Source organism: Neofelis nebulosa, chromosome 15 (assembly GCF_028018385.1).
Source record: "Neofelis nebulosa isolate mNeoNeb1 chromosome 15, mNeoNeb1.pri, whole genome shotgun sequence".
Classification (NCBI taxonomy): Eukaryota; Metazoa; Chordata; class Mammalia; order Carnivora; family Felidae; genus Neofelis; species Neofelis nebulosa.
The window spans coordinates 14248344-14270679 of record NC_080796.1 but is presented as its reverse complement, the minus strand read 5'-3'; the positions used below and the strand labels follow the sequence as shown (position 1 = coordinate 14270679).

At 46.4% G+C, this 22336-nt stretch overlaps 1 protein-coding gene across 1 annotated transcript; it reads right to left on the bottom strand.

Annotated features, from left to right (window-relative positions):
• Positions 1-12576: 12576 nt before the first annotated feature.
• On the bottom strand, positions 12577-18491 carry MAP1LC3C (microtubule associated protein 1 light chain 3 gamma). Its single transcript, XM_058701016.1, has 5 exons — positions 18219-18491; positions 18062-18117; positions 17768-17874; positions 15299-15675; positions 12577-13384 (listed from the first exon to the last, which is right to left on the bottom strand). Exons 1-4 carry the CDS (start codon positions 18274-18276, stop codon positions 15471-15473), a joined length of 426 nt encoding a protein of 141 aa, XP_058556999.1. The 5' UTR covers positions 18277-18491; the 3' UTR covers positions 12577-13384; positions 15299-15470.
• Positions 18492-22336: the final 3845 nt, after the last annotated feature.

Here is a 22336-nt window from a genome sequence, read left to right as displayed (position 1 = left end):
TACATTTTCAAACACTTGGGGGGTAAAATCCAAGGAAGAATGACATTTTCAAGACATGTGAAAAATTATTTTATTTTAAAAATTATTTTACATTCACATTTTAGTGTCCATAAATAAAGTTTTATTGGAACACAGCCACACCCATTCATTGACATTCACATATTGCCTCTGGCTGCTTTTGAGCTATGACGGCACAACTGTGGCAGAGACCACAAAGCCGAACATATTTACTATGTGGCCCTTTGGAGAAAAGTTTGTTGACCCTGCTCTAGGCTAAACTGTTTTGAAATCAGCAATGTTTGGCGAAGTGTGACAGCTGTCAGCTGCACCCCACACAGGCTAGTTACAGAGGGGAAGTGGTGATCCCAGACTTTGCCGCGTAGAATCCATTTCTGTGCCATGCAGTTCAATGAGTTTGTCTCTAAAAGATGCTAAAAATGGCACTGGGATTTAGAAAAGTTCCCAAAGGCCCAACCAGTCCCAGATCCAAATAAACAGATCTGATTTTCACACCCCAAAATTCTGCTTCCACTGTTGGAAATTTTGCCAGGTATGCCCAGCTGGTGTTTATCTATGCCTCTGTAGGGCAAATCTAGGCAAGGAGTTTGATGGTCTTGGGCTAATTCAAAGTGTCCCTGGAAGAAGACTAATGAGGATAGGAATCCTGAGGTCAGAAGTCTGAAGGTTAAGCTTACCTTGAGCTAGGACTTGGCCACACTCAGCTGACAGAGCAAGCCACGTGCAGAAGCTGCATTCACTGGCCTCACCTGAGGAGGGTCTGAGGAAGGTCTACAAAACGTCAGTCAAATCTGTCTGTAGCTTCTGCTATAAGAAGCAGAGTCCTGGGGCACCTGGGTGGCTCGCCAGTCAAGCATCCCACTTCAGCTCAAGTCATGATCTTGTGGTTCGTGAGTTCAAGCCCTGCAACTGGGCTGTCTGTTGTCAGCACAGAGCCTCCTTCGGATCTTCGGTCTCCCTGTCTGTCCCTCCCCCACTCACGATCTCTCTCCAAAATAAACATTAAAAAACAAAAAAAAAGCAAAGTCTCGAGAAATGAGTCTAGATAGGTGATTAGATCTTTGAGGAGCTTGTATAACACTTCATGGAAGCTGGGGTTTGTCCAGCATATATAACTAAGGATCATGGTGTGTTTTAAAAATGGGGGAGTCACATCTCCTTAAAGCCAGGTTGTATTAGGTTCTAGGGATATAAAATAATGCTCTTGCCCATAAAGAAAGCATGGTCTAGTGGGAGAAACATAGGTAAAGAAAAATTTTTAACACATTAAATTTTGGACTAATGTTAGGCTTTTGGAAATTTGTGAATCCAAGAACAAGACACCTTAACTATGGACATGCAGCTTCCCAAATACCCCCAACCTCCCACAGAGGCATGGACTCAGGAGGACTGGGTGGGTCTGCCATCCAGGATGGCTGAGGTTGGGGTGGGGGCATCCTCATGGAAGGGGGCACTGGTGCAGGCAGTGAAAGAATTCACCTAAGGCAGAGCAAAAGAGAAGTTTATTGAATACACCTCAAGGGTGCAGCGGGCAGGACAGCAAAGCAGAGACATCTGCAAGGAGGGAGTGGTGAGGGGCTATAGTTACAGGGTGGAGTGAGGCTGTATGGGAACATATGGAATTTTCCCTTGTTTGGTAATCTTAGGGACTGTGTATCATGAGCACGCTGTGAAAACGCACACACAAGTTGTCTTTCCACACAGCTTCATTCAGTCTTCAAGCAAAGTGCACCACAATTATGAAGCAGGTTCAGGATTCTAAACTCAGTGACATTTCACCATGTGATTAAACGTGGCTTCTTACACGGCACATGGGACAGAACATACAAGCCACACAGCCAACAGGATATGGGAAGGTGTAGGGAGCTAGTGAACCAAATGGGAAGTCCGTGGGCGGGAGCACAGTTGACAGGAGGTCGGGTCGAGGTCAGCCCCCAGCACTCACTGCTTATTATGTTCAAGCAGGGAAGGGATCTCGGTTCCTGTTCACAGATCAGTCAGGCAGAGCCCTCAGCGGCAGCTGCTTTTTTTAAGTGGTCAGACGTAGAGGGGTCACGTCTGACGAGTCTGACAGTTTGCTGCAAAAACCCTCCCCTTTTTAAAGGGGTTTAACTCATCTTGGGCCCCTGCAGACTTCCCCTGCTTCTGGGGTGTGAGCTGATGCTGGTCCCTCCGTATCTTGTAGCTGCAGTACCTTTAAGTGCTTGCGTCATTGCTTGACACGGGCTTTTCTACTGACATGAGAGACTCCATTTTGCTCTCTACACGGTGCCTGGTTGTAACTGGTCAGTTAGGGCCTTTGGCTATTTTGAGGTGGGTCGCTTAGGAAGTCTGTTTGCAACAGCTGGGTGGTCGCTGGGGGCCCTTGTGCCCTGCTCATTTTTCCACTGCTCAAGCCTGTTGCCTAAAAGTGGCCTCTACACGAGGCAGGGAGTCCCGACCACCACAGGGGCAACTCAGAGGGTCAGCTGGTAACAAGGCAGTGGGCAGGAGGGGCTGTGTCTGTTTGGGGAAGGTCAAGGTGTTCAGTGTGCCTGGGATTGAAGACTCCCGCAGGTGACGAGCGGGTCGCTGCTTGTAATGAAGACCAGGCTCCCATCTGGCTAGGCAGAGTTCAACCCCCAGCTTTTCTCTTACCTGCCAGGTGGTCTTTCTTTATCCTGCTGCCTCTCAGTGTCCTCAAGGCTAAAATGAGTTGTGCTTACTTTGTAAGAATTTTGAGAGGCTTAAACGAAACCTTTCACAGAAAACAGGTTAGCACAATTGCTCATTGCTGTCAGTAAATGTTCCCTATTTGTTAACAAAAATTTAGCTGAGTAAATTTGAAGATCTAATTGGCTTTACATGATTCATGAATTAGGCAAAAACCCATCAAGCAAATAGGGGGGGAGCTCTGAGGAGTGGTACAAAAGGAAAGGTTTTTATAGGAAGGAAGGTGGGGCAAGGAAGTTATTAGCAAAAGAAAAGGATTATTTCAGGCAAGGTCACTTTCCCTCAGGGGGAAGAACAGGAGTTCTTATGCAGACAACTTCTCTATTATTGACTGGGGAGGCTGAAACTACAATTAGGTTAGGTACTTAGTCCCTTACCAAAAGTGACTCCATTTCAAACCTGTTCCTTTTTAACATTAAGACTTAAGGGGCCCCTGGGTAGTTCAGTCGTTAAGCATCCAACTTTGGCTCAGGTCATGATCTCGAGGTTCATGAGTTCGAGCCCCGCGTTGGGCTCTGTGCTGACAGCTCGGACAGGAGCCTGGAGCCTGCTTCGGATTCTGTGTCTTCCTCTCTCTCTGCCCCTCCCCCGTTCATGCTCTGTCTCTCTCTGTCTCAAAAATAAGTAAACGTTAAAAAAAAAAAAATTAAAAAAAAAAATTGGATAGAGAGGCACCTGGGTGGCTCAGTCAGTTAAGTGTCCAACTTTGGCTCAGGTCATGATCTCGAGGTTCATGAGTTCGAGCCCCGCGTTGGGCTCTGTGCTGACAGCTCGGACAGGAGCCTAGAGCCTGCTTCGGATTCTGTGTCTCCCTCCCTCTGCCCCTCCCTTGCTCGCTCTCTGTCTCTCCCTCAAAATAAATAAATATTAAAAAAAAAAGATTTTACATTATTGGGGTAGGTGGGTGGCTCAGTCGGTTAAGTGTCCAACTCTTGATTTCAGCTCAGGTCATGATCTCAGGGTTCCCCGTGTCCGTCTCTGTGTTGACAGCTCTCTCTCTCTCTCTCACACTTTTTCTCTCTCAAAAAAAAAAAAAAAAAAAAAAAAAAAAACTTTTAAAGAGTTAAAAAAAAAAATGTTACATTATTATTGCTTATGAGTTCCAAACAGTTAAGCCGGAAACATATCAAGCCTTAACATAATCTGCTACCTTAACCCTGTTTGTTTGCAAGAGGGACTTTGCGGGGTGAGCACAAAGGAGGATGGGGGTCAAGAGGTACAGACTGCCAGGTACAAGATAAATAAGTTCTGGGGGTATCATGTACATATGGCAACTACAGTTAACAATACTGTATTATATACTCACATTGCTGAGAGAGTAGATCTTAGAAGTTCTCATCACAAGAAAAAAAAGTTGTAACTGTGTGAGGTGGTGGATGGTAACTAAACTTATTGTGGTCTATTTGCAATATATACATAATATCAGATCATTACACTGTATACCTTAAACTAATACAAGCTCCTATGTCAATGATATCTCAATAAAATTGGAATAAAATCCCAAACAGGCCAAGGTCAGGAATGACCTCACTCACTGCTTTCTGAGTACATACCTGGTGCGTACCTTTTTCTAAATTCTTTTTTCTTTACTTAGGTCATCAGTGATGAGGGAGCTTGAGGCAGGCTGAGGGCAAAACACAAGCTAGCACCCCCCTCCCAGGTGGGGCATGTGTGATATTCTTTGGACACTCCCAGCTACCCCAAAAACCAGGAAAGGACGAAAAAACCAAATGGTTAAATTGGTAAGAGTCTCCACCAATCTACCAGAAAAAGGCGATCCCATCAATGGCCTAAAGTCTAGGAACTCCCCACTGTCACTGTTAATGCTTTGCTAGAGGTAAAAACAACCTTAGCTGGACAACAGCTGGGCCTCCAGAAAGTCTTTAGCAAGTGAAAGTCTTTTTGGAAACTCCCTTCTGACTTTATCTCCCTGGATTCCTTAAAACAGTCACCTCCCACACACACTGCACTTCTTCCTGCCCATAGATCCTGTCCCCATGCTTTGATAAAATTCACCTTTTTGCACCAAAGAATTGTCTTCAAGGATTTTCTTGGCCATTGGCTCTGGACCCCAAGAACCTCCCCCATCACCCCAAAACTTCATCAATCAGAATCACTTAGCACATTCACCATGACATGGTCAGTATTGAAGCCAAGATTTGCTCCTTTCACTAAACATTAATAAAAGACGTTCCCTAGTCTTCAATAGTGGCTTCACAGAGGCCACTGTGGGAGATGTGGGGGTCTGTGGGGGAGAGAAGTTGAGGGGGGAGTCAACCACCAGGGGAATTTGCACGGTTTCACATTAAATGCTGGTTTCAAGTTTCATTTCAGTTTGCTTTTCTTTTTAACAGTTTTTTTTTTTTCATTTTTTCTGAGAGACAGAGAGTGCAAGTGGAGGAAGGGAAGGGGTGGGAGTCAGAGGATCTGAAGGAGGCTCCATGCTGACAGTAGAGAGCCCAACATGGGGCTTGAGCTCACAAACAGAGAGATCATGACCTGAGCCGAAGTCAAGAGCCAGACGCTTGCTTAACTGACTGAGCCAGCCAGGTGCCCTATTTTGCTTACTAAAAAGTCCTACTTTTACTAAAAAGACTACAGACAAGTTAGTTTGATCAAGAGGGAATGAGAACATTTTCTTGAAGCAGCCATTGTAAGGGTTAAATTGTAGTGTAGGGCTAACCACTAGCTTGAAAATAACAACTTTGTTCTGACACTGAAGGTCAAAAGATAACAGCCTTGCTTTTCCTCTTGTAAATCAAGCTTCATACTCTTGTAAATCAGGCTTTACCAATGAAGGAAACAAAGCTCAAAGAAAAGAGCATCAGAGACAAGGTCAAGGAGATCCACTGGTTGCAACTTAGCGGCAGAAAGTCTAAAATAATTACCTCTTTCGATAACTGTCTCTAACTCATCTGGCAACTGTTTCTAACTCATCTGGGAACTGTTTCTCTGTTCTGTTCCCAAATAATGATAAAACGATGTGATCGGCTTTAAAAACTCTGTACCCCGGCTGTTCAGGGCCGCACTCTGATCAAGAGTGTTGGTCCTGATCGGTCGGCCTTGCCTCTCATTGTAATAAACTTTGTTGTGACTGTCACTGGTGCCCGTAGCATTCTGTTTCAGGAGTTGTGTGGATGCAACACCATGATTCTGGTTCCCGGTCTGCTTTCCACTTTCATTTCATCTGCTTTATTTCAGGATCACACAGTAAGGGCTAAATTTCTGTATATCCCTCAGTCCTCTACCCTCAAGGACTACAGTCTCCATTTAAAAAGTAAACCGGATAGAAAATGAAAAGAAAACAAACAAGCAAAAAAGTTGGGATTGTCCTCAAACTAGAAAAGGAAACTTCTGTATAGAGTGGAATAAGTACTGCTCAGGACTGTCACTATGGGGTCCACACCCCTCGCCTCCTGGGTTCCCCATCACCCATCACGCAGACACTGGCGACTGCCCTGACTGGGCAGGACAGGACAAAGGCATCCCCTACCCCAGCCCCAGGCCAGCTTCTGCCTGACTCCTGGAGGTTTTACAGAAATCCTCTGTATTCCCTGGAACTGGCCTCCCATGTTACTTGTGGACAGTGGTGCACGATCAGAGTCCCGAGTCCCTTGCCTGCCTTCTGCCACTTAGTCCACTGGTCCCATCTGAGTTCCGCTCCAGGCTGGTTCACAGCCCTCTCAGTAGCCAGCTTGTCTGGTGCACGCCTCCCTGGTTCTTGTAGTCGAGTCACTTGTACACTCTGCACGGGACCAAAATGATGGGACCTATCCTAAGGCTGCATGTCAGTAAAGCAAGACTGAATACCTCACCTAAAGGCAGTTTCAACCTCCCCTGGGCAGGAACCTGTAATCAGCCAAGACTGGAATTCTTAGGTCAACTGTAGGAGGCAATCCCCCGGGGTTTCATCATTTCATTATGTCAGCTACAATTTTATTTATTTCAAAGGGTCTGAGGATTACTTGACTCCCAGTCCCCTGGGCAGTTTTCAGCTGTGTCAAATACCTGCTGGTATAAAAAGATGTCAAACTGGCTGAAACTAAGTTAAACTAAATCAGTTTGTCTAAGAGCCAAGTAAGACGGCAGAAAGTGTTTAAAACGGTCCTGAGACACAGGAAATGCTCCCAAATTATATTCAAGAACATTCGGTCCCCCCAGCTGCCTTGTTTCCCAGTGGAAACAAAGGACCAACGCGAGGTTTTCACCACTTCAGGGGGCCCTCGGCTCTGGCTGGTTGGGGCTTTTCTGTGGCTCTGAGTGCTGAGCAGATCCCGGGATCTCAGTGACTCAGGAGAACGACTGGGAGACCCAGACTGAGAGATGTCCACACTGATTTGGGGGCAGTGGTAGTTCTCCAGAAGTTGAGAGTAAGCCATAGGTTTAACCTCAAAGTCATTTAAGGAATGATAGTCCCAGCTTGAATCAGGACTTAAAAGGGCCCTGAGATCTATAGCTGGAGAGAGAGAACTTCCTATTTTTTAAAAAAGTTTATTTATTTATTTTGAGAGAGAGTGAGTGAGCAGAGGTGGGGCAGAGAGAGACAGAATTCCAAGCAGGCTCTGCACTGTCAGCACAGAGCCTGATGTGGGGCTTCAACCCACAAACTGTGAGATCATGACCTGAGCCAAATCAAGAGCTCAATGCTTAACCGACTGAGCTATGCTGGTGCCCTGAGAACTTTCTATTTAAGTGACTCTGCAGCCAGAGACAGATATCCACACTGCACCTTGAAGTCAGTCTCCCCCCAGAATAGGTCACTACAAGGCCACTCAGAAAATGTCTTCACAGCTGTGCAAAAGTACTACACCCTAAGATTTGGCTTCTCTTACAGAAGGGACTTGGAATTTCCAAATCTAATTTAAAAAACAATTTCGGTGGGGCGCCTGGGTGGCTCAGTCGATTGAGCATCTGACTCTTGGTTTCAGCTCAGGTCATGATCTCATCATTTTGTGAGTTTGAGCCCTGTGTCAGTCTCTGTGCTGGCAGTGTGCAGCCTATTTGGGATTCTCTCTTCCTCCCTCTCTTTCTCTGCCCCTCCCCTACTCGCGGTGTCTTTCTCTCAAAAAAATACATAAAACTTAAAAAAAAATTTTTTTTTTAATGTGTCAGTCCTGAAGATTAAAGAAAGGGGCAGCTCTAGTCTCTTTTCTACCCCCACCCCCACTCCATCCTTACACACAGAGCCAGCCCTCTCCCCTCTCCACACTCCACACTCACCTGGGTAATTTCTTTAGGTTTCAAGGTGAAAAATCACATTTTCTGAGCAGTCTTCAGTACGATCACAAAAAATATTGTAGTTATTCATTACCTTTCCCTTCGTTTGATCTGATTTCATGATTTAAGTATCTGAGTTTTGTTAGTCATTTCTCTGAACATACTATGGACTCCAAAATCTGGGTCTTTTAGTTATGACATCTTCATGGAAGACATTCCAGGGTCTTAACTCATGTTTCTGTATTTTAGCAACCACCCTGTTATCCCCAAATGGATAGCAGTCTATTTGAAAAGTAAATGCAAAGAAGTTGAGAATATGTTCATTATCTTCATGATGGTTTCTTCATTCATTTATGTATTTAATTCACACATGCAATGTTAGTTCATGTTGATTCTCCTAGGCAAGGTACTAATCATAATAATTAAGACATTGTAGAAAAAGCAATAATAAATGTAGGCACAAGGTATGTATGCAGGAAGGGCAGGGGGAATAGCCATCCATACCTGGGGTGGTAGAAGCCAGTTGACTTTGGTTTTAAAGATTAAGTTGGCATTTTCCAGTGAATCAAAGTGGGGAATACCCCATGGAAAGTTTGAGACCCAGAAGGTGGGTGTAGTTCTATTTGTTAAACATTTACTGTGTAACATAGAGTCCTAAGGTGCAAGGCTATCCATAGCCCATACTAGAGCCACACATGGGGTTGCCTGATTTAGAAAATAAAAAATGCTGGACACACAGTTAAATCTCAATTTCAGATAAACAAAATTTCTTTTTTTAAAAATTTTTTAATGTTTTTTTTTTCTTCTAAATTTTTTTTGACGTTTATTTATTTTTGAGACAGGGAGAGACAGAGCATGAACAGGGGAGGGTCAGAGAGAGGGAGACACAGAATGTGAAGCAGGCTCCAGGTTCCGAGCTGTCAGCACAGAGCCCGACGCGGGGCTAGAACTCACGGACCGCAAGATCATGACCTGAGCCGAAGTCGGCCGCCCAACCGACTGAGCCACCCAGGCACCCCAATGTTTATTTTTTAATTTTGAGAGAGAAACAGAGCATGAGCAGGGGATGGGCAGAGAGAAAGAGACACACAGAATCCAAAGTAGGCTTCAGGCTCTGAGCTGTCAGCACAGAGCCCCATGTGGGGCCGGAACTCACCAACCATGAGATCACAACCTGAGCCAAAGTTGGACGCTTAACCGACTGAGCCACCCAGGGGCCCCACCCCCTCTTTTTTTAAGTGTAAGTATGTCCCATGCAATGTTTGAAACACAGGATGATACAAATGTGAGTTTGATCTGTAGGCTTATTGGCTCTGTGCCTTTAGGAATTTTATTTGACTTTCCTTGACCTGGGTTTCTTCATCCTTAATGGGAATAATAACAATAATAAGTATCTTTCAAGATCTTAGTGAATATTGACTATGAATTATAGGGTCATTATAACTCCCAAATAAATAAGACTCATCGATCAAATGGAAGGAGCACAGAACCAAGTCAAGAAGCTGCCTTGGATCTTGAAGGACAAGCAGGAAAATGTCATCCCTAGAGGGAGGGACACTCCAGACATGAAAGAACATGAACAATGACCCTGAAATGCTTAAAAGATAATAAAAATAGAGCACAAGCAAGAAAGGATGAACCAGTACATGAAACGTTTGGCAAGAAGTGACAAAGACACAGAATGAGGAGACAAGGCAATGTCTTTCGATTTGAGGGCCAAAATCGAAAGGTTGCTGCCAACATGATGTGGCATTAGAGGGAACCATGATACTTAAGTTCACAAGATACTGTCCATTTTGTTTTATCATTGGGGCTGGTCGTTTTCAGTGACTGAAAATCCTTTGTGCCCCATTTGGAGCACCCCTCTCTTCCAAAGTATCACAGACGCTGAATCTAGTCGAGGAAATTCTTGCCCACTGACCCAACCCACCCCCAACTCAGATTCTGGTCTCCTGTTGACTTAGAGGTTCTACACGGTTGATTTGCAGGTATTAATCTAATCTTCGGAACTGAAAAGCTATTCTAATACCATAACTCAGTGCCTAGGATGCCTGGGTGTGGCTGAGCTCTCTGAACCAGGTGCTGGAGGAGGACTAATATTCATGAAGCATGTATCTTCTGATAAAAGGCATCAAATAAAGGTAAAATGACATTTGGGACTTGTTTTATTTCTGCTACTACTAATTCTCTACTGTTATCCCTCTCTTGACTTCCTTTCCCACATGGTGGCCCATGGTCCTCACTCTCCAACCCTGCTCCCAGAATCCATCTGGGCCATTTGTGTCTTTATGATGGTTCTGGTTTCCATGGCAGCACCAGGATTTCGGAGAACCCTGCTTTCCTTCCTGATGTTTTATAGCGTTAAAGTCTGAGCAGTTCTTTCCCGTGGGCTGGTTAGCATTCACGTCAAGGAGACACATATAATGTTCTGTGTACTCTTCCCCAACATTTATGTCTGATTTCCTCTTTGGCTAGAGCTAGCCTTTTCAGAGTTAATGGGGAGTTACCCCATTAGTGACTTTAAAATTGGGGGGATTTAGCTTTATTGGCAGCAAACTGCTTGGTAATTTCTAAACCTAATGAAGTGGTGTTGGCGCCACCTGGTGGCACTTGCCGGCTCTGACATAAATGTCAATGGAGACCCTTGAGTTCCGAACTAGTGAGTTCATAGGGTAGAGGAAGCCGCTCCGGGTATGGTCTCGCTAATGGGAACCTTGCTGCCTTTGTGACTTCATCACTTGTGAGAAACGTTCATATGTGATTTAAAAACTTTGGTACCAAAAGTGTGCTGATCTTTCGTCAATAACCTGCTCAGAAGGCCCACATGTTCTGAAACACAAACGAGAGATTTTTCGGATGAGGGTACTGACGTCGATTAAATAATCCCCCAGACACACAGGGGCAGACTCTTCTTTTGAACCTAGGTTTGTCAGATGACAAAGTTCCGGCTTGTCCCAGGACACCACAGTGTGTGTGCCAAATTGTGTGCTCACAAAGTTGAGAGAGGAGGGTGTAGGTGGAGCACTTTCCGAAGAGGGGGGAGAAAGCCTCAGAGCTGTTACTACCCATAATGTCTGGGCCTGTGCTTCTCAAACTCTAAAGTGCCCGTGAATCACCTGGGGGATCTTGACAGATTGTAGGTTCTGACTCAATGGTTCTGGAGACAGCCCTGAACTTCTGCATTTTTAATAAACTCCTAGGTCAGGCTGACCTGCTTGTCTACAGACCACACTTCTGGTCTAGAGTGAACTTGAACTGTGGTTTTGAGCAGGGAGCAATTTCACCCCCCAGAGGACATTTGACAATGGCTGGAGATTTTTTGGTGTCACTACTGGGGTGAGGGGACAGTGCTACTGGCTTCGGTAAACAGAAGCTAGGGGTGCTGTTAGTCTCCTATGATACCACGGCAGCCTCCACAACAGAGAATTACTGACCCAAATTCCAGTTGTGCACAGGTTGGAAAGCCCTGCCCTGGATTTAGTCTTGTGTGATGGGCCTGTCTGCTGTGAGCAGCTGAGGTCTCCTAACCCAAAGGGAGTTGGCTGGGAAATGGGTATGAACTGGTTTCTTTTGTTCCCGAAAGGAAACAGTTCACACTAGAAATCCCCCATCCATATTTCAGAGGCAAAGGAAGGGTGAGTGGGCCTGGAGGAGACTGGTGAATATGAACCATGATTAGGAGTAGCTTTTGGCCAGTGGAGAACTCTATGTGTCTACATTCAGCATCTCCAGTCAAGGACTTAGCAACACAAAATCAATGAATCCAGCGACTGGGAAATTTCCTTCTCATCTTATATAGGACCAAAACAACAACAATGAAAAGAAAGTTCTTAATGTGATTTATCCCCCAGGACATCTTGATGATAAAATTATACTGTAAACCTGGACTAGGGGATCAGCAAACTTCCTCTACGAAGGGTCAGACAGTAAACATTTTTGGCTTTGCAGGTTATATGGTCTATGTCACAAATACTCAACTCTGTCATTGTCGCACAGTAGCAGCCAGAGCCCATGGTAAAGAAATGGCATGGCTGTATTCTAGAAGTACTGTACTTACAAAAATAGCCCATGTCAGATGGCTGGAGGCAGTAGGCTACTGTTTGCTTATCTCTGGTCTAGGCAGTCAAGTGCATCAGATCAGCTGTAGATTCTGTGATAGCTGTGACATAAGCAGATGCATTTTTATCTGAACCTCTTTGGTTTTATGGAAGAGGATGGTTCCTGCACAGAAATAGGCACTAAAACCAAAATGGTTTCCTGGCTGAGCTGGTCATTGTAAAAACAAGCAATGACACAATCCCATCATTCTAGTATCTCCCTCTGAAGTGGACAGCTCAGGTTCTCTAATCTATCACCAAGCATTGATTAGCCAAATGTGCTTAGCATTACCAAAAGCCATGCGGAATCCAAAAAAGGAAGGCCACAGTCCATTGTTCTTAAGCATTCTTTTGTTATTATGGTACTAAGACAAAAACGCATAACCACAGCGAATTCAAATACCCATGGACAACTTATTAAAAGTGCTGGTAACACTTGGTTAAGCATTGAAACTGCATGCTTTCTTTTGTTACCAAAATAAATTCCACTTCATTCAAATACTTAAATGTGAACAAAATGGAAACATAGTGCTAGAAGTAAACACAGGATGGGTATATACTTTTTATAATCGTGGAGTTAGGAGAAACTTTCTATTGAGAACATGAACTCAGAATCCACAAGGAAAAGATCACAGAAGAATAAAAAGGATTTATGTAAGACAGTCTGCCATAAACAAGACCAAAGGAACTGGGTAATTATTTTTAATACATATGGCATACAAAGAGGGAATCACTCAACTTTGTGAGCTCGTAAAAATCAATAGACAATGATGAATACTGTAACAGAAAAGTAGTCATAATTTACAGAAGTACACATTGCCATTTAATCTTATGCATCTGAGTAGATGCTAAGAAAATAAAGGAAAAAAAAATCCGGACCAAAATCAATTGGACTTCATCGCCTAGGGACAGGTCAGCTGCGGTCTTGGTTCCTCGGATCACATGCCCTTCCACTTCTCCTTCTGAGGATGGCCATCCTGGAACCCACACTGGGAGAGGCACATGGAGCTCCTCTTGTCTCAGCTGGGCCCGGCCTTGAGTCATCCTAGCCCAGGAGTCAGACGTGAGACCAAAGAAGCCTCCAGATGATCCCAGCTCCTAGCCGTTCAAGTCACTCCCAGCCCTCGGGTCTCCCAGCTGAGTCCCCCGACAGCAGGGAGCTGTTGCCACTGTGCACTTTCTGGTATCTTTACTCACAGACTCCATAAGTGCAAAAAAGCCATGATGGTTTCATGCACTGAACTTGGGCTGGTTGGTTATACAGCAGGAAACTGGGCACTGTCCACCACAAACGAGGCAGCCTGAGGTCGATGCAGGAGGGAAGACATATCGGGAAGGGTCTTGGAGACAAAATAGAGCACAGCAGCTCACCCAGCTACAATCCAGAGGGATGATAATCTTAGATGCTGGATTCAAGAGCAGCCGCAGGGACGGGTAAGACTGGGAGCAAGAGCACCAGCCCCGGGCACGGCCAGTTATGTGGATGTCCAGGGCCAACCAGCTCTCAAAGTCAAAGTCAATCTTGGGAAATGGACTCATTTAGGAAGAATAGTCACTGCTCAAGGTGGAGCAAAGGATATACATCTGGAGAACAAATCTGGGAGGCGCTGTTTCACTCAGCAGATGGCAGAAAGGACTTGATGGATGTGTGTTAGAGGAAGTGAGTAGAGCAGGAGACCAGGCAAGCTGGGCGTGGGAAGGACAGCCACGGGCAGGAGAGTGGGCTGGCTGCTGCCTGGGAGCAGTGAAATGCAGCCTGGAGCAGGACGATGGATCCACGGATCCACGGATCCACGGATCCAGGAGTGAGCAGAGGGCAAAGGCCAGCTCAGTGCCACTGGGGGGAGATCACACCTTCACTGAGTCTCTCTCTCTCTCTCTCTCTCTCTCTCTCCAGTTAGAATGCTTCTCCTTTCCCACTTACCAACCTTAAAATAAAACCCTAACACCTTAGCAAAGTCGACCCTGTAGGATTGGCCCCTGCCTAGCTTCTCTCCCCTTCCCTGGCTGCAGCCACGCTGGAACCCTTTCCGTTTGTAAAGCTCTCAAACCTTTGGATCTCACAGCCACCCTTCCCCCTGGCATGCTTAGCCTCCACCCCTGGCTCCTGGTCATCATTTGGGTCCAAGTGAAAGTTCTTCCCTCCCAGAAGCTCTCTCTGACCCTCCTTCATAAAGTATTAAATCTGCTAATCACCTTCTGTTTCATTTTGTTTTTCTTTATTGTACTTATAAGCATCTAAACTCATCTTGAATACTGTCCTTCTTCCCTTCCTAGAATCAACTGTGACCCCTGAGGTCTGGGACCTTACCTGTCTTGGTCAGTGTTGTATTTCCAGCACCTAGAATAGGACTTCCCTTTCAGTAAGTGCTCAATAAATGTATGTTGAATATAAATAAATAAAATTCCTTTCTAGACAAACTCTTATCCATGCTTCAAGACCCAGCTCAAGTGGAACACCCTACAAAGCCTTCCCTGACGAATACCCTCCAAGCACAGTTGGAGTGCTCATACTTGGTGCTGCAGCTGCTAAACCAAACACCCACTGTCACTCGTTCCATGAGTTCCGAGCTCTGCTACACTCCCCAGGTTGAAAGTCTCTCTGGTGGGCTAAGTTGATGAAAGTGGGCTCTGTGGCTCAAGCAGCCAGTCTGAACTCGAAGAGTAACCTCATCAGATGGAGGGCCTCGCAGAGGGCTAGGAGTGTGGCTTCCAAAGCCAGACTCTCTGGGCTCGAGTCCCAGCAGATCGTGTTGTGTGAATTTGGAAAACATTTTTTTATCTCTCTGGGCCTCAGTTTCCTCATTGTGAAATGGTGATAACAATAATTAACCAGAGAGAGTTGTGATGAAACACTAAGACACGTGACCTGCTTACATAGCTGGCACAGAGCAAACACGTACGAGTTAAGTGACTCTATATTGAACAGTTGTATCTTTGGCATAAATCCATATGGTATAAACAGATAAAACAGAATCTGAGAGAAAAGAAGGTGGAGTGAAGGCTATGAAAATACAACAATCGTCTCCGGAACGACACAGATAAGGACCCCTGTCCCCTGAAGAACGCGGGGGTTCCCCTGAGACCCGTCCTCAGGCCGAAGTTCCCAATAACCGAGCGCACACAGGACTCCTGCCCACACGGGGTGACACCAGACTTCCCAAGAGCCTGCCGGCCTCCACCACCCAAGACACTTAGATCCTTCTCCGGCTCATCGTCGGAGAACCATAAAGATCTACTTAGAAAGGACTTACTATTTACACGATTCCCAAGAGCCAGTATGCCATCTTACATGGAGCACATGGGAGCCTGGAGCCTCACAAAGGAGACAGGGGTGGCCAGGTGTCCCTGTGATGGCTGGTGCTGATCACTGCCTGCCGCACACACTGGGGCTGGTCCATGTCTCCGCAGGTTTGAAAACAGGTTCTAGACATGCTCTGCAGAGGACGGCAGGGTCTTCCCGGAGCCCAGGCAGCCGAACATCTCCTGGGAGGCATAGGTCACGTACACGAACCCGTCCTCGTCCTGGTAGTCCCTGTAGACCTCTGCCATGGTCACACTCATGCTGACCAGGCTCTTATTGTTCACCAGCAAGTAAAAGGCTTCAGAAGCCCCCAGGACCAGGCGGCTCCTGGGCGGGGGGTGGGGGTGGGGGGACAGGAAAGGGAAACTTTAACTGGGCAGGGCATGGGCTCCTGACCCAAGGCCTGACTTACCTCTGTTTGTTCACTGCAAACATGTCTACCCAAGAAGCCCACTTCCCCGCTCTAGGAATGGTCCTCAAACTTGACAATGACCCAGGAGTGCCTGCTGAAAATACAGATTCCTACACTCCACACGTAGAGATTCTAATTCAGTTTGCCTGGGAAGCATCCCAGACGGTTGCAGGATCATGACACTCAGGAAGATAGAATTGCTCCCTACTCCTTTCCTGCAGCTTTAAAATACCATAAGTCCTCCCAGTTGGGCCAAAAGGGTGAGGCGATCCTATTGTTTACTAGGGGACATAGCAACACAAAAATGCTAAGCAAATAAGCTCTTTGCTCTTAAACCAAAGGTTTGCACATCCCCAGACATAGAAACGTGATTACAATATCCTCCAGCATCTCACTGTTAAACAGCCTTGGGATGACATTTTAGAAGGTTGCTGCCTCCAAGTGTGCCCTTCCCCCAAACCCACCTGCCCCTGGCCATCTCTCCCCCACCTCAAGGAAATGGAGAAACAGCAAAGTTCAATTGGACATGCTGTAAATGTCAAGGTCAGTCTGAAGCCTGGCTCATCCTGGAGTGGAGGACAATGTGATGATGTAGACGCCCAGGTAAGGGCTCTGCACCCCCTGCAGCACATTTCCATGTGCTCTGCTTGCAGAGGCAGCCCAACTTGCCCATTCTGGCCTCAAAGCTTTGAACCTTCAGGTCCATGTGGCTTTGGGACACAGGTGGCTGGAAGCTGATTAATTTTACAACTAGATAATCCTTCCTAAAATAACCCCAGAGATTTTAGCTTTGACAACTGTATGGCTGTCTTTGGGTAAAAAAGAAGTGTTCTGCAATGGGTATGGATGGGTGGAGCTGGGAACGAGCGCATTGCCTTCAGCTCTGCAGGGAACTCTGCTCCTAGAGGCTACACCCCCATCTCCTGTCCTTGGCCATGCTCTCTTTCCATGGGGGTTGTGGCATTCCTTGGAGGAGGAGGCTGTGGACAAGGATTTTTGTCTATTCTTTCACTGCTGTAAAGACAGAGCCCAGAAAGAACACAGAACATAACTGATGCTCAATACACATCCCAGAGCATCAAAAGTTGGGATGGAGAGTGGGTCAGGGCTGGTGGAAAGGAGATGACTCTTGTCTGGGACGGAGAAAAAGAATAGCTCTCGGAACTCAAAGGGTTGTTTCTGAGGGAGGTGGGGGACGGGAGGTCACACTATGTTACATCAACATGTTGGGATATAATCCTAACTTTCATGCTCCCTTAGCCGCCTCTGTTCACACTGGGCCAACGTAAGCTTCCCTGAGGAGAGGAAATCAGGACGCTCTTAAATAACTCATCAAGACAAACAAAACCGAGAGCAACACACATTCATAATGAATTCTCCAAGCAACAAGCATCTAGGCAGCTTGCAAGGGCTGGCCTCACCGGACTTTTCAACCCTGTGAAGAATCACCTTCCAGGTTGTATTCACATTACTCCCAAGTCATTTTTATTGAATCCATGTGTCAGGTGACACTACTTAACCCTCTGAAACTTTAAAAATTGCTCCATTTTCTTCACTGTGCCTTAACCCAAGGAAGGGGCATGTGTGGGTACTCCTTCCCTGTTCTGCCACCCAGGGTCTAAGCAGTGCAGGGAGTATTTGCCTTTTGAAGAGGTCCCCAATTCCCTGGTGCACACACCCTTTAAAGGTACTGTGTCTCTCCTGGGAAAATGCAGACTGGGTTTTAAACAGCACGTAGAGGAAAGGCACTTTCGGTCTAGTTTCAGAGCCAAGACTACCTCTGAAACATTTTAGAAGAGTTACTCTCTTTAGATTTGTTATCTGTGGGGTTCCCCCACCTGTTTAAATTGGATTAGTTCTCAGAGTATCTTTTCTGGGCACTACAGATGCTAAAAGGTGAGTCACAGAGAAAATGTTTTCCCTCTCTTCCAGAATGCTCCCATCCTCAAAACCAAACCAACTAACAAAGCAAACAGAAAAAGCCGCCACATGTACTTTGTCACCTACCGGATGATGCTGAGGAACTGGGTCATGGTCAGCTCTTGAGGGACCAGGAACTTGGTCTTGTCCAGCGGAGGCAGGAACTTTTCCCTGGGATAGCGCTCCACTATCACCTGTCAAGAGGGTCAGCCCCTAAGAATGTGACAGAGCTCTCACTGCCTTAGAAACTTAGAACAGGGAGAGCCAGTGGGGATTTTTTTTTGTTGTTCTTCTTGTTATATTTGGGGTTTTGTTTTTGTTTTTGTTTTTGTTTCAAGAAACAAGGCATACTCCTTTTCAAAAAGCACAATGGAGTCTTACCGGGATCTTGTTTGGGAACTTTGCCCGGATTCCAGCAACTTCCTCTTGTCTGGTTGCTGTGAATATTTTAAAGACAAAAGAATAAGTAAACAGCAAGAGAAGCCTGTATCCTGTTCCCTCTCTCTGGCAACCCAGACAGCAACTCTGAGAACTTTACCTAAACTCTTCCTCTGCTTGAAGGGTCTGAGGCTTTGGGTTTTCTGTGGAGTCTGCATTTTGCTCAACAGCTGTGTCTGTGTCTGACTTAAAAAAAAAAAAAAAACAAAAACCCACAACCAGGACCTAATTCATTCCTCCAGCTGCTTCCAAACCACCCGCAGGAGTCTAAAGGAGGCCCTTATGTAGGGCTGTGTGACATCAGGCGTCTCCAACCCGCCTTTCCCACCCCCTCCCTGGGCAGGAGGAGGTCAGTCCTGAGGAAGGACCTGTAACAGCCACCTGCTTGCTGGTCCGAGAAGGCCACTTTGCTCATGATCACTTCAAGATATTTCTTTGCTGGAGAAATTAGGGTTCGCAGCAAAACCAGGGGCTGTGTAATCAAGCAGACTAGGTCTGCACTGAGAACTCTGGAGAGGTCAAAGAGCTCTTTGCTAAGGACACTCTTGTGCTTCCATAATGAGCTATCTTGAAGGTGGGCCAGGATGGGGCCACCCAATGCTGAAGTAGGCTGCTTAATTCTCACAACAGACCTTGTCATTTTTCACAGAAAGAAACCTTTGATCAGAAAGGGAAAGGCATTTGCCCAAAGTCACACAGCTAGTAAGAGAGGCCGTTGAGGTTAAAACTCAGAGTTGGTACAAGGTAGGGCTACACTCTAGTATATGCTGACATTTTATCTTCTCTGCAGTAAAGGAGAGAAGGAAGCCCAGTGACCCCAGAGATCTCCCTTTAAGAGATAAGAAACAGGGGTGCCTGCGTGGCTCAGTTGGTTAAGAGTGGCTCTTGATGTCGGCTCAGGTCATGATTTCCGGCTCTGCATCAGGCTCTGTGCTGAACATGGAGCCTGCTTGGGATTCTGTCAGTCTGTCTCTCTCTCTCTCTCTCTCTCTCCCCCTCTGCACCTCTACCCTGATCATGCTCTCTCTTTCTCCGAGAGAGAGAGAGAGAGAGAGAGAGAGATAAGAAACAAAGGCCCATGAAGGTTAACTGATTTGCCTGGGATCCAATGGCTGGTAAGAGGCGAGACACAGATCTTCTAGGTCCCAGCGTCCAGGGCTTGCCTCCAGACATGTACGCCCATCATCCGGGAAGACCTCTGGACTCTGAATGTACAGACGGTTTACATTCCCTGTACTTATTTCCTGGAAGGGTCACTCAACAGTGAAGAGTTTTTGAATGAACAGAGAGTGATAGGAAGGTGATGGTACACCCTGTATGTTTACTTCGTGAATCAAAGAGTGGGAATCTCAGTGCTTTGCTTAATCATCAGGAATGGACATCGAGTGATGAAATGATGGCCTCACTGACAAGTGGCCTCATCCTCTCTCTTTCCCTCTGATGCCCTTTAGAAAGGGTGCAGGCCCTGCACGTCTGTAGTCAAGCAACTTTCAAATGCACAATCTCACTTAAACCTCAGTCGCCACCTTGTGGGTGGGAAGGGCAGGCAGGACGCGCACTTTGCATATCCACACCTGGCGAGGTGCACCAAGGTGGAGTCCTCTCCAGACCGTCCAGTTCCAAGAGTGGTCCCCACACCCAGGGCCAGCAAAGCTGACTCTGGGCCTGGCCCTCTAAGTACCACCTCAATTTCTGATTTAGATAAATCACTTCACTTTACTGATATGGTTTTCCTTGTTGAGAACTGGTTATTTTTACCTGATTAAAATGGTTTTTTTACCTCATGCAGAGTGGTGAAGCGAGACTTGAATGAACTCATTTCTGCACAGGGCCTGGGCACCAAATCCCCCCACACTGGGCCTCCCCAACCCCCCACAGGCTGGGAACGTGGACGTGCACAGAGGTTTGAAGGCTGAAGGAAATAGCTCTGGGTTGGGGCCAGGGGAAAATAAGTCCCAGCTGCAGTGTTTGGTTATTAGGGCTTTGAGATGTTTCCTAACTGAGCTGCATTTGGCTTTCTCAGCTGGCACCTGGGATTATTATTTCAGCCAGGCCTACCTCTCCGGATGGAATGGGAGTGAAGGGGGTAGTAGAATAAGGGAACTGGGAAGAAAATAAAATGTGGCAATATTCATAGAGTGTATTGTCATTCAGGAAGAGAGTGGGCTAGATCACTTTTCTTTTGTGGAAAAGCTTCTTTTTTTGAGGGGAGCAGTGTGTCCGTGGGGGCTGTGTAGCCCCATCATGCTCCTGGGGCTGAGGGGCAGGACTCATTTGGCCAGAAGGTGACCAAAGCCACATAATGTCGATGCTACAAGGACTGTGGGGAAGGAGATAGGAGTAACACGTGTTAAATGGCTGAAGCAAGAGTGCAGGCTTGATCTGGAGTCCTGGCTATTGATGTTTTAATAAACAAAATCCAGCTTTATTCTTCTTAGAGCTCTACCTGTCTTGCAGACAAGGCATATGAAAGATGAGATGGCTGAGGTCGTTCTGATTCACCCACCCCACTCTCCTCTGATCTGGGGCCTGGACAGAGCTCCTGGGAGGAGAGAGAGCAGGTGAGATGAAATGTAGGGCACTTGCAGTGGGATTAGGAAGACTTATTTCTCCCCACCACCTTAAAATAGCAACCAATCTTCCCATGACTCTACCAGACATGTAACTGTCATGGAAAGGACAGCTTTGAAAACAGACTTGGGTCCCAATTACTTCTTTGAGCCTCATGTTATTCATTAGTGACATGAATATACTTTTTTGCTCATCTCGTGGGTTTGTGTGATGATGAAATGTGGGGGGCTCTGGGGTGTCCATGTATACGTGGCATGGCACAGTGGGGCTCAGGAAACACAAGTTCTTTCACTACCCAAGTCCCATAGCCTGTAGCCTAGTCCGCTCTGCTCATGCTTCCGGAAACTTCCGCAAGAGTTGTTGGAGCTCACTCTTTCCACTGAGCTCACTGCCTGTCCCCTTCTTCAGCTGCGGTCTGGAGTCTGTCCCAACATCAATGTGTACTCTTGGGAGGTCAGCGGTAACACATACAAACCCCTCTTTTTAATCCTCGTTTCATTTGGTCTTTGATCTGTCAACATCTTCTCCTTCTGAAAAGTCTCATCCTTTGGATTCCAGGATCCCACTTTTTTGGGATTCTTTGCCCTTTTGTCTCCACTTCTGAAGCTGCGAGTTCTCCTTAAGTTTCCTAAGGAGATAAGTGTACTCTCCATTGGTCTGGATTAAATTCACATTTATCTATGTGAATAAAAGCATTCACAAAACATCTCTGTATTTCTTGACCTGTGGCCATCTGCGGATTGCATCGAATGCCTGGAAGCCTGTGGAAGTGCAGCGTCCCCCTGGGATCAGCGTGCTTCCAACCCCCCACTATGGGGCGGGGGGTGCTGCCCTAAGCCCCTGCTATGTACAAAGTTTAGAGCCACCAGGCTCTTGATCTTGCCACCACCCACTCCTCACCTTGCTTCATATGCTTTCCTGGGATGATTTTAACTATTCCTGAGGAATGAGGTGACTCGGTTTCTCCAGCGTGATTAAAACCAGGCCTGTCCCTGGGCAAATGTAGATGTTTGGGGCTTACAGAGGGACTAAGACAGATCTACTTTGCTTTCCCATCCTATCCTAGTGTGGCCACTCTTATTCATCCTTCCTGGCGACAAGCATTTATTCTTAGGAAACAGGTGTGGAAAGTTACCGCCAAATGGAAGTGATTTGCGTGTACATCTCCGAGAAGTGGCCGCTGCAGGTTGGAGGGCTTGAGTAGAAGGAAGTCTCCATCAGTGTGTCCATTTCAGACAGGACAGGTTCTGGAGGTGGCCGCAGAAGGCCAGCTGACTCCTCCAGGGAAACTTGTCTGGACTTTGTGGCTTCACAGAGGCACCAGGGGAGCCAGACGGGAGATGAGTGGCAAAGGGGACCTCTCTGCTGCAGAAATGCCTGAAACTTCTCACCCCAGATAAGACTCACTCCAGGTGGGAAGGCGATGTTCACATCCACAAGGTAGAAAGCTGAAATTCCAGTTCACTTCATTCCATCTTGTTTTCTTCATCAAGTGCCCTTGAAGATGCTGCTTACCAGCAAGACATGTTTATCTGATCAACATCGATGAAAATACTTTGAGTCAGATCGTCAAAGAAAATATAAGATTCTGGTGCCCAGTCCCAAATTAGCCACTGAATGATGAAGTCACTTGAGCTCAGAATTTGC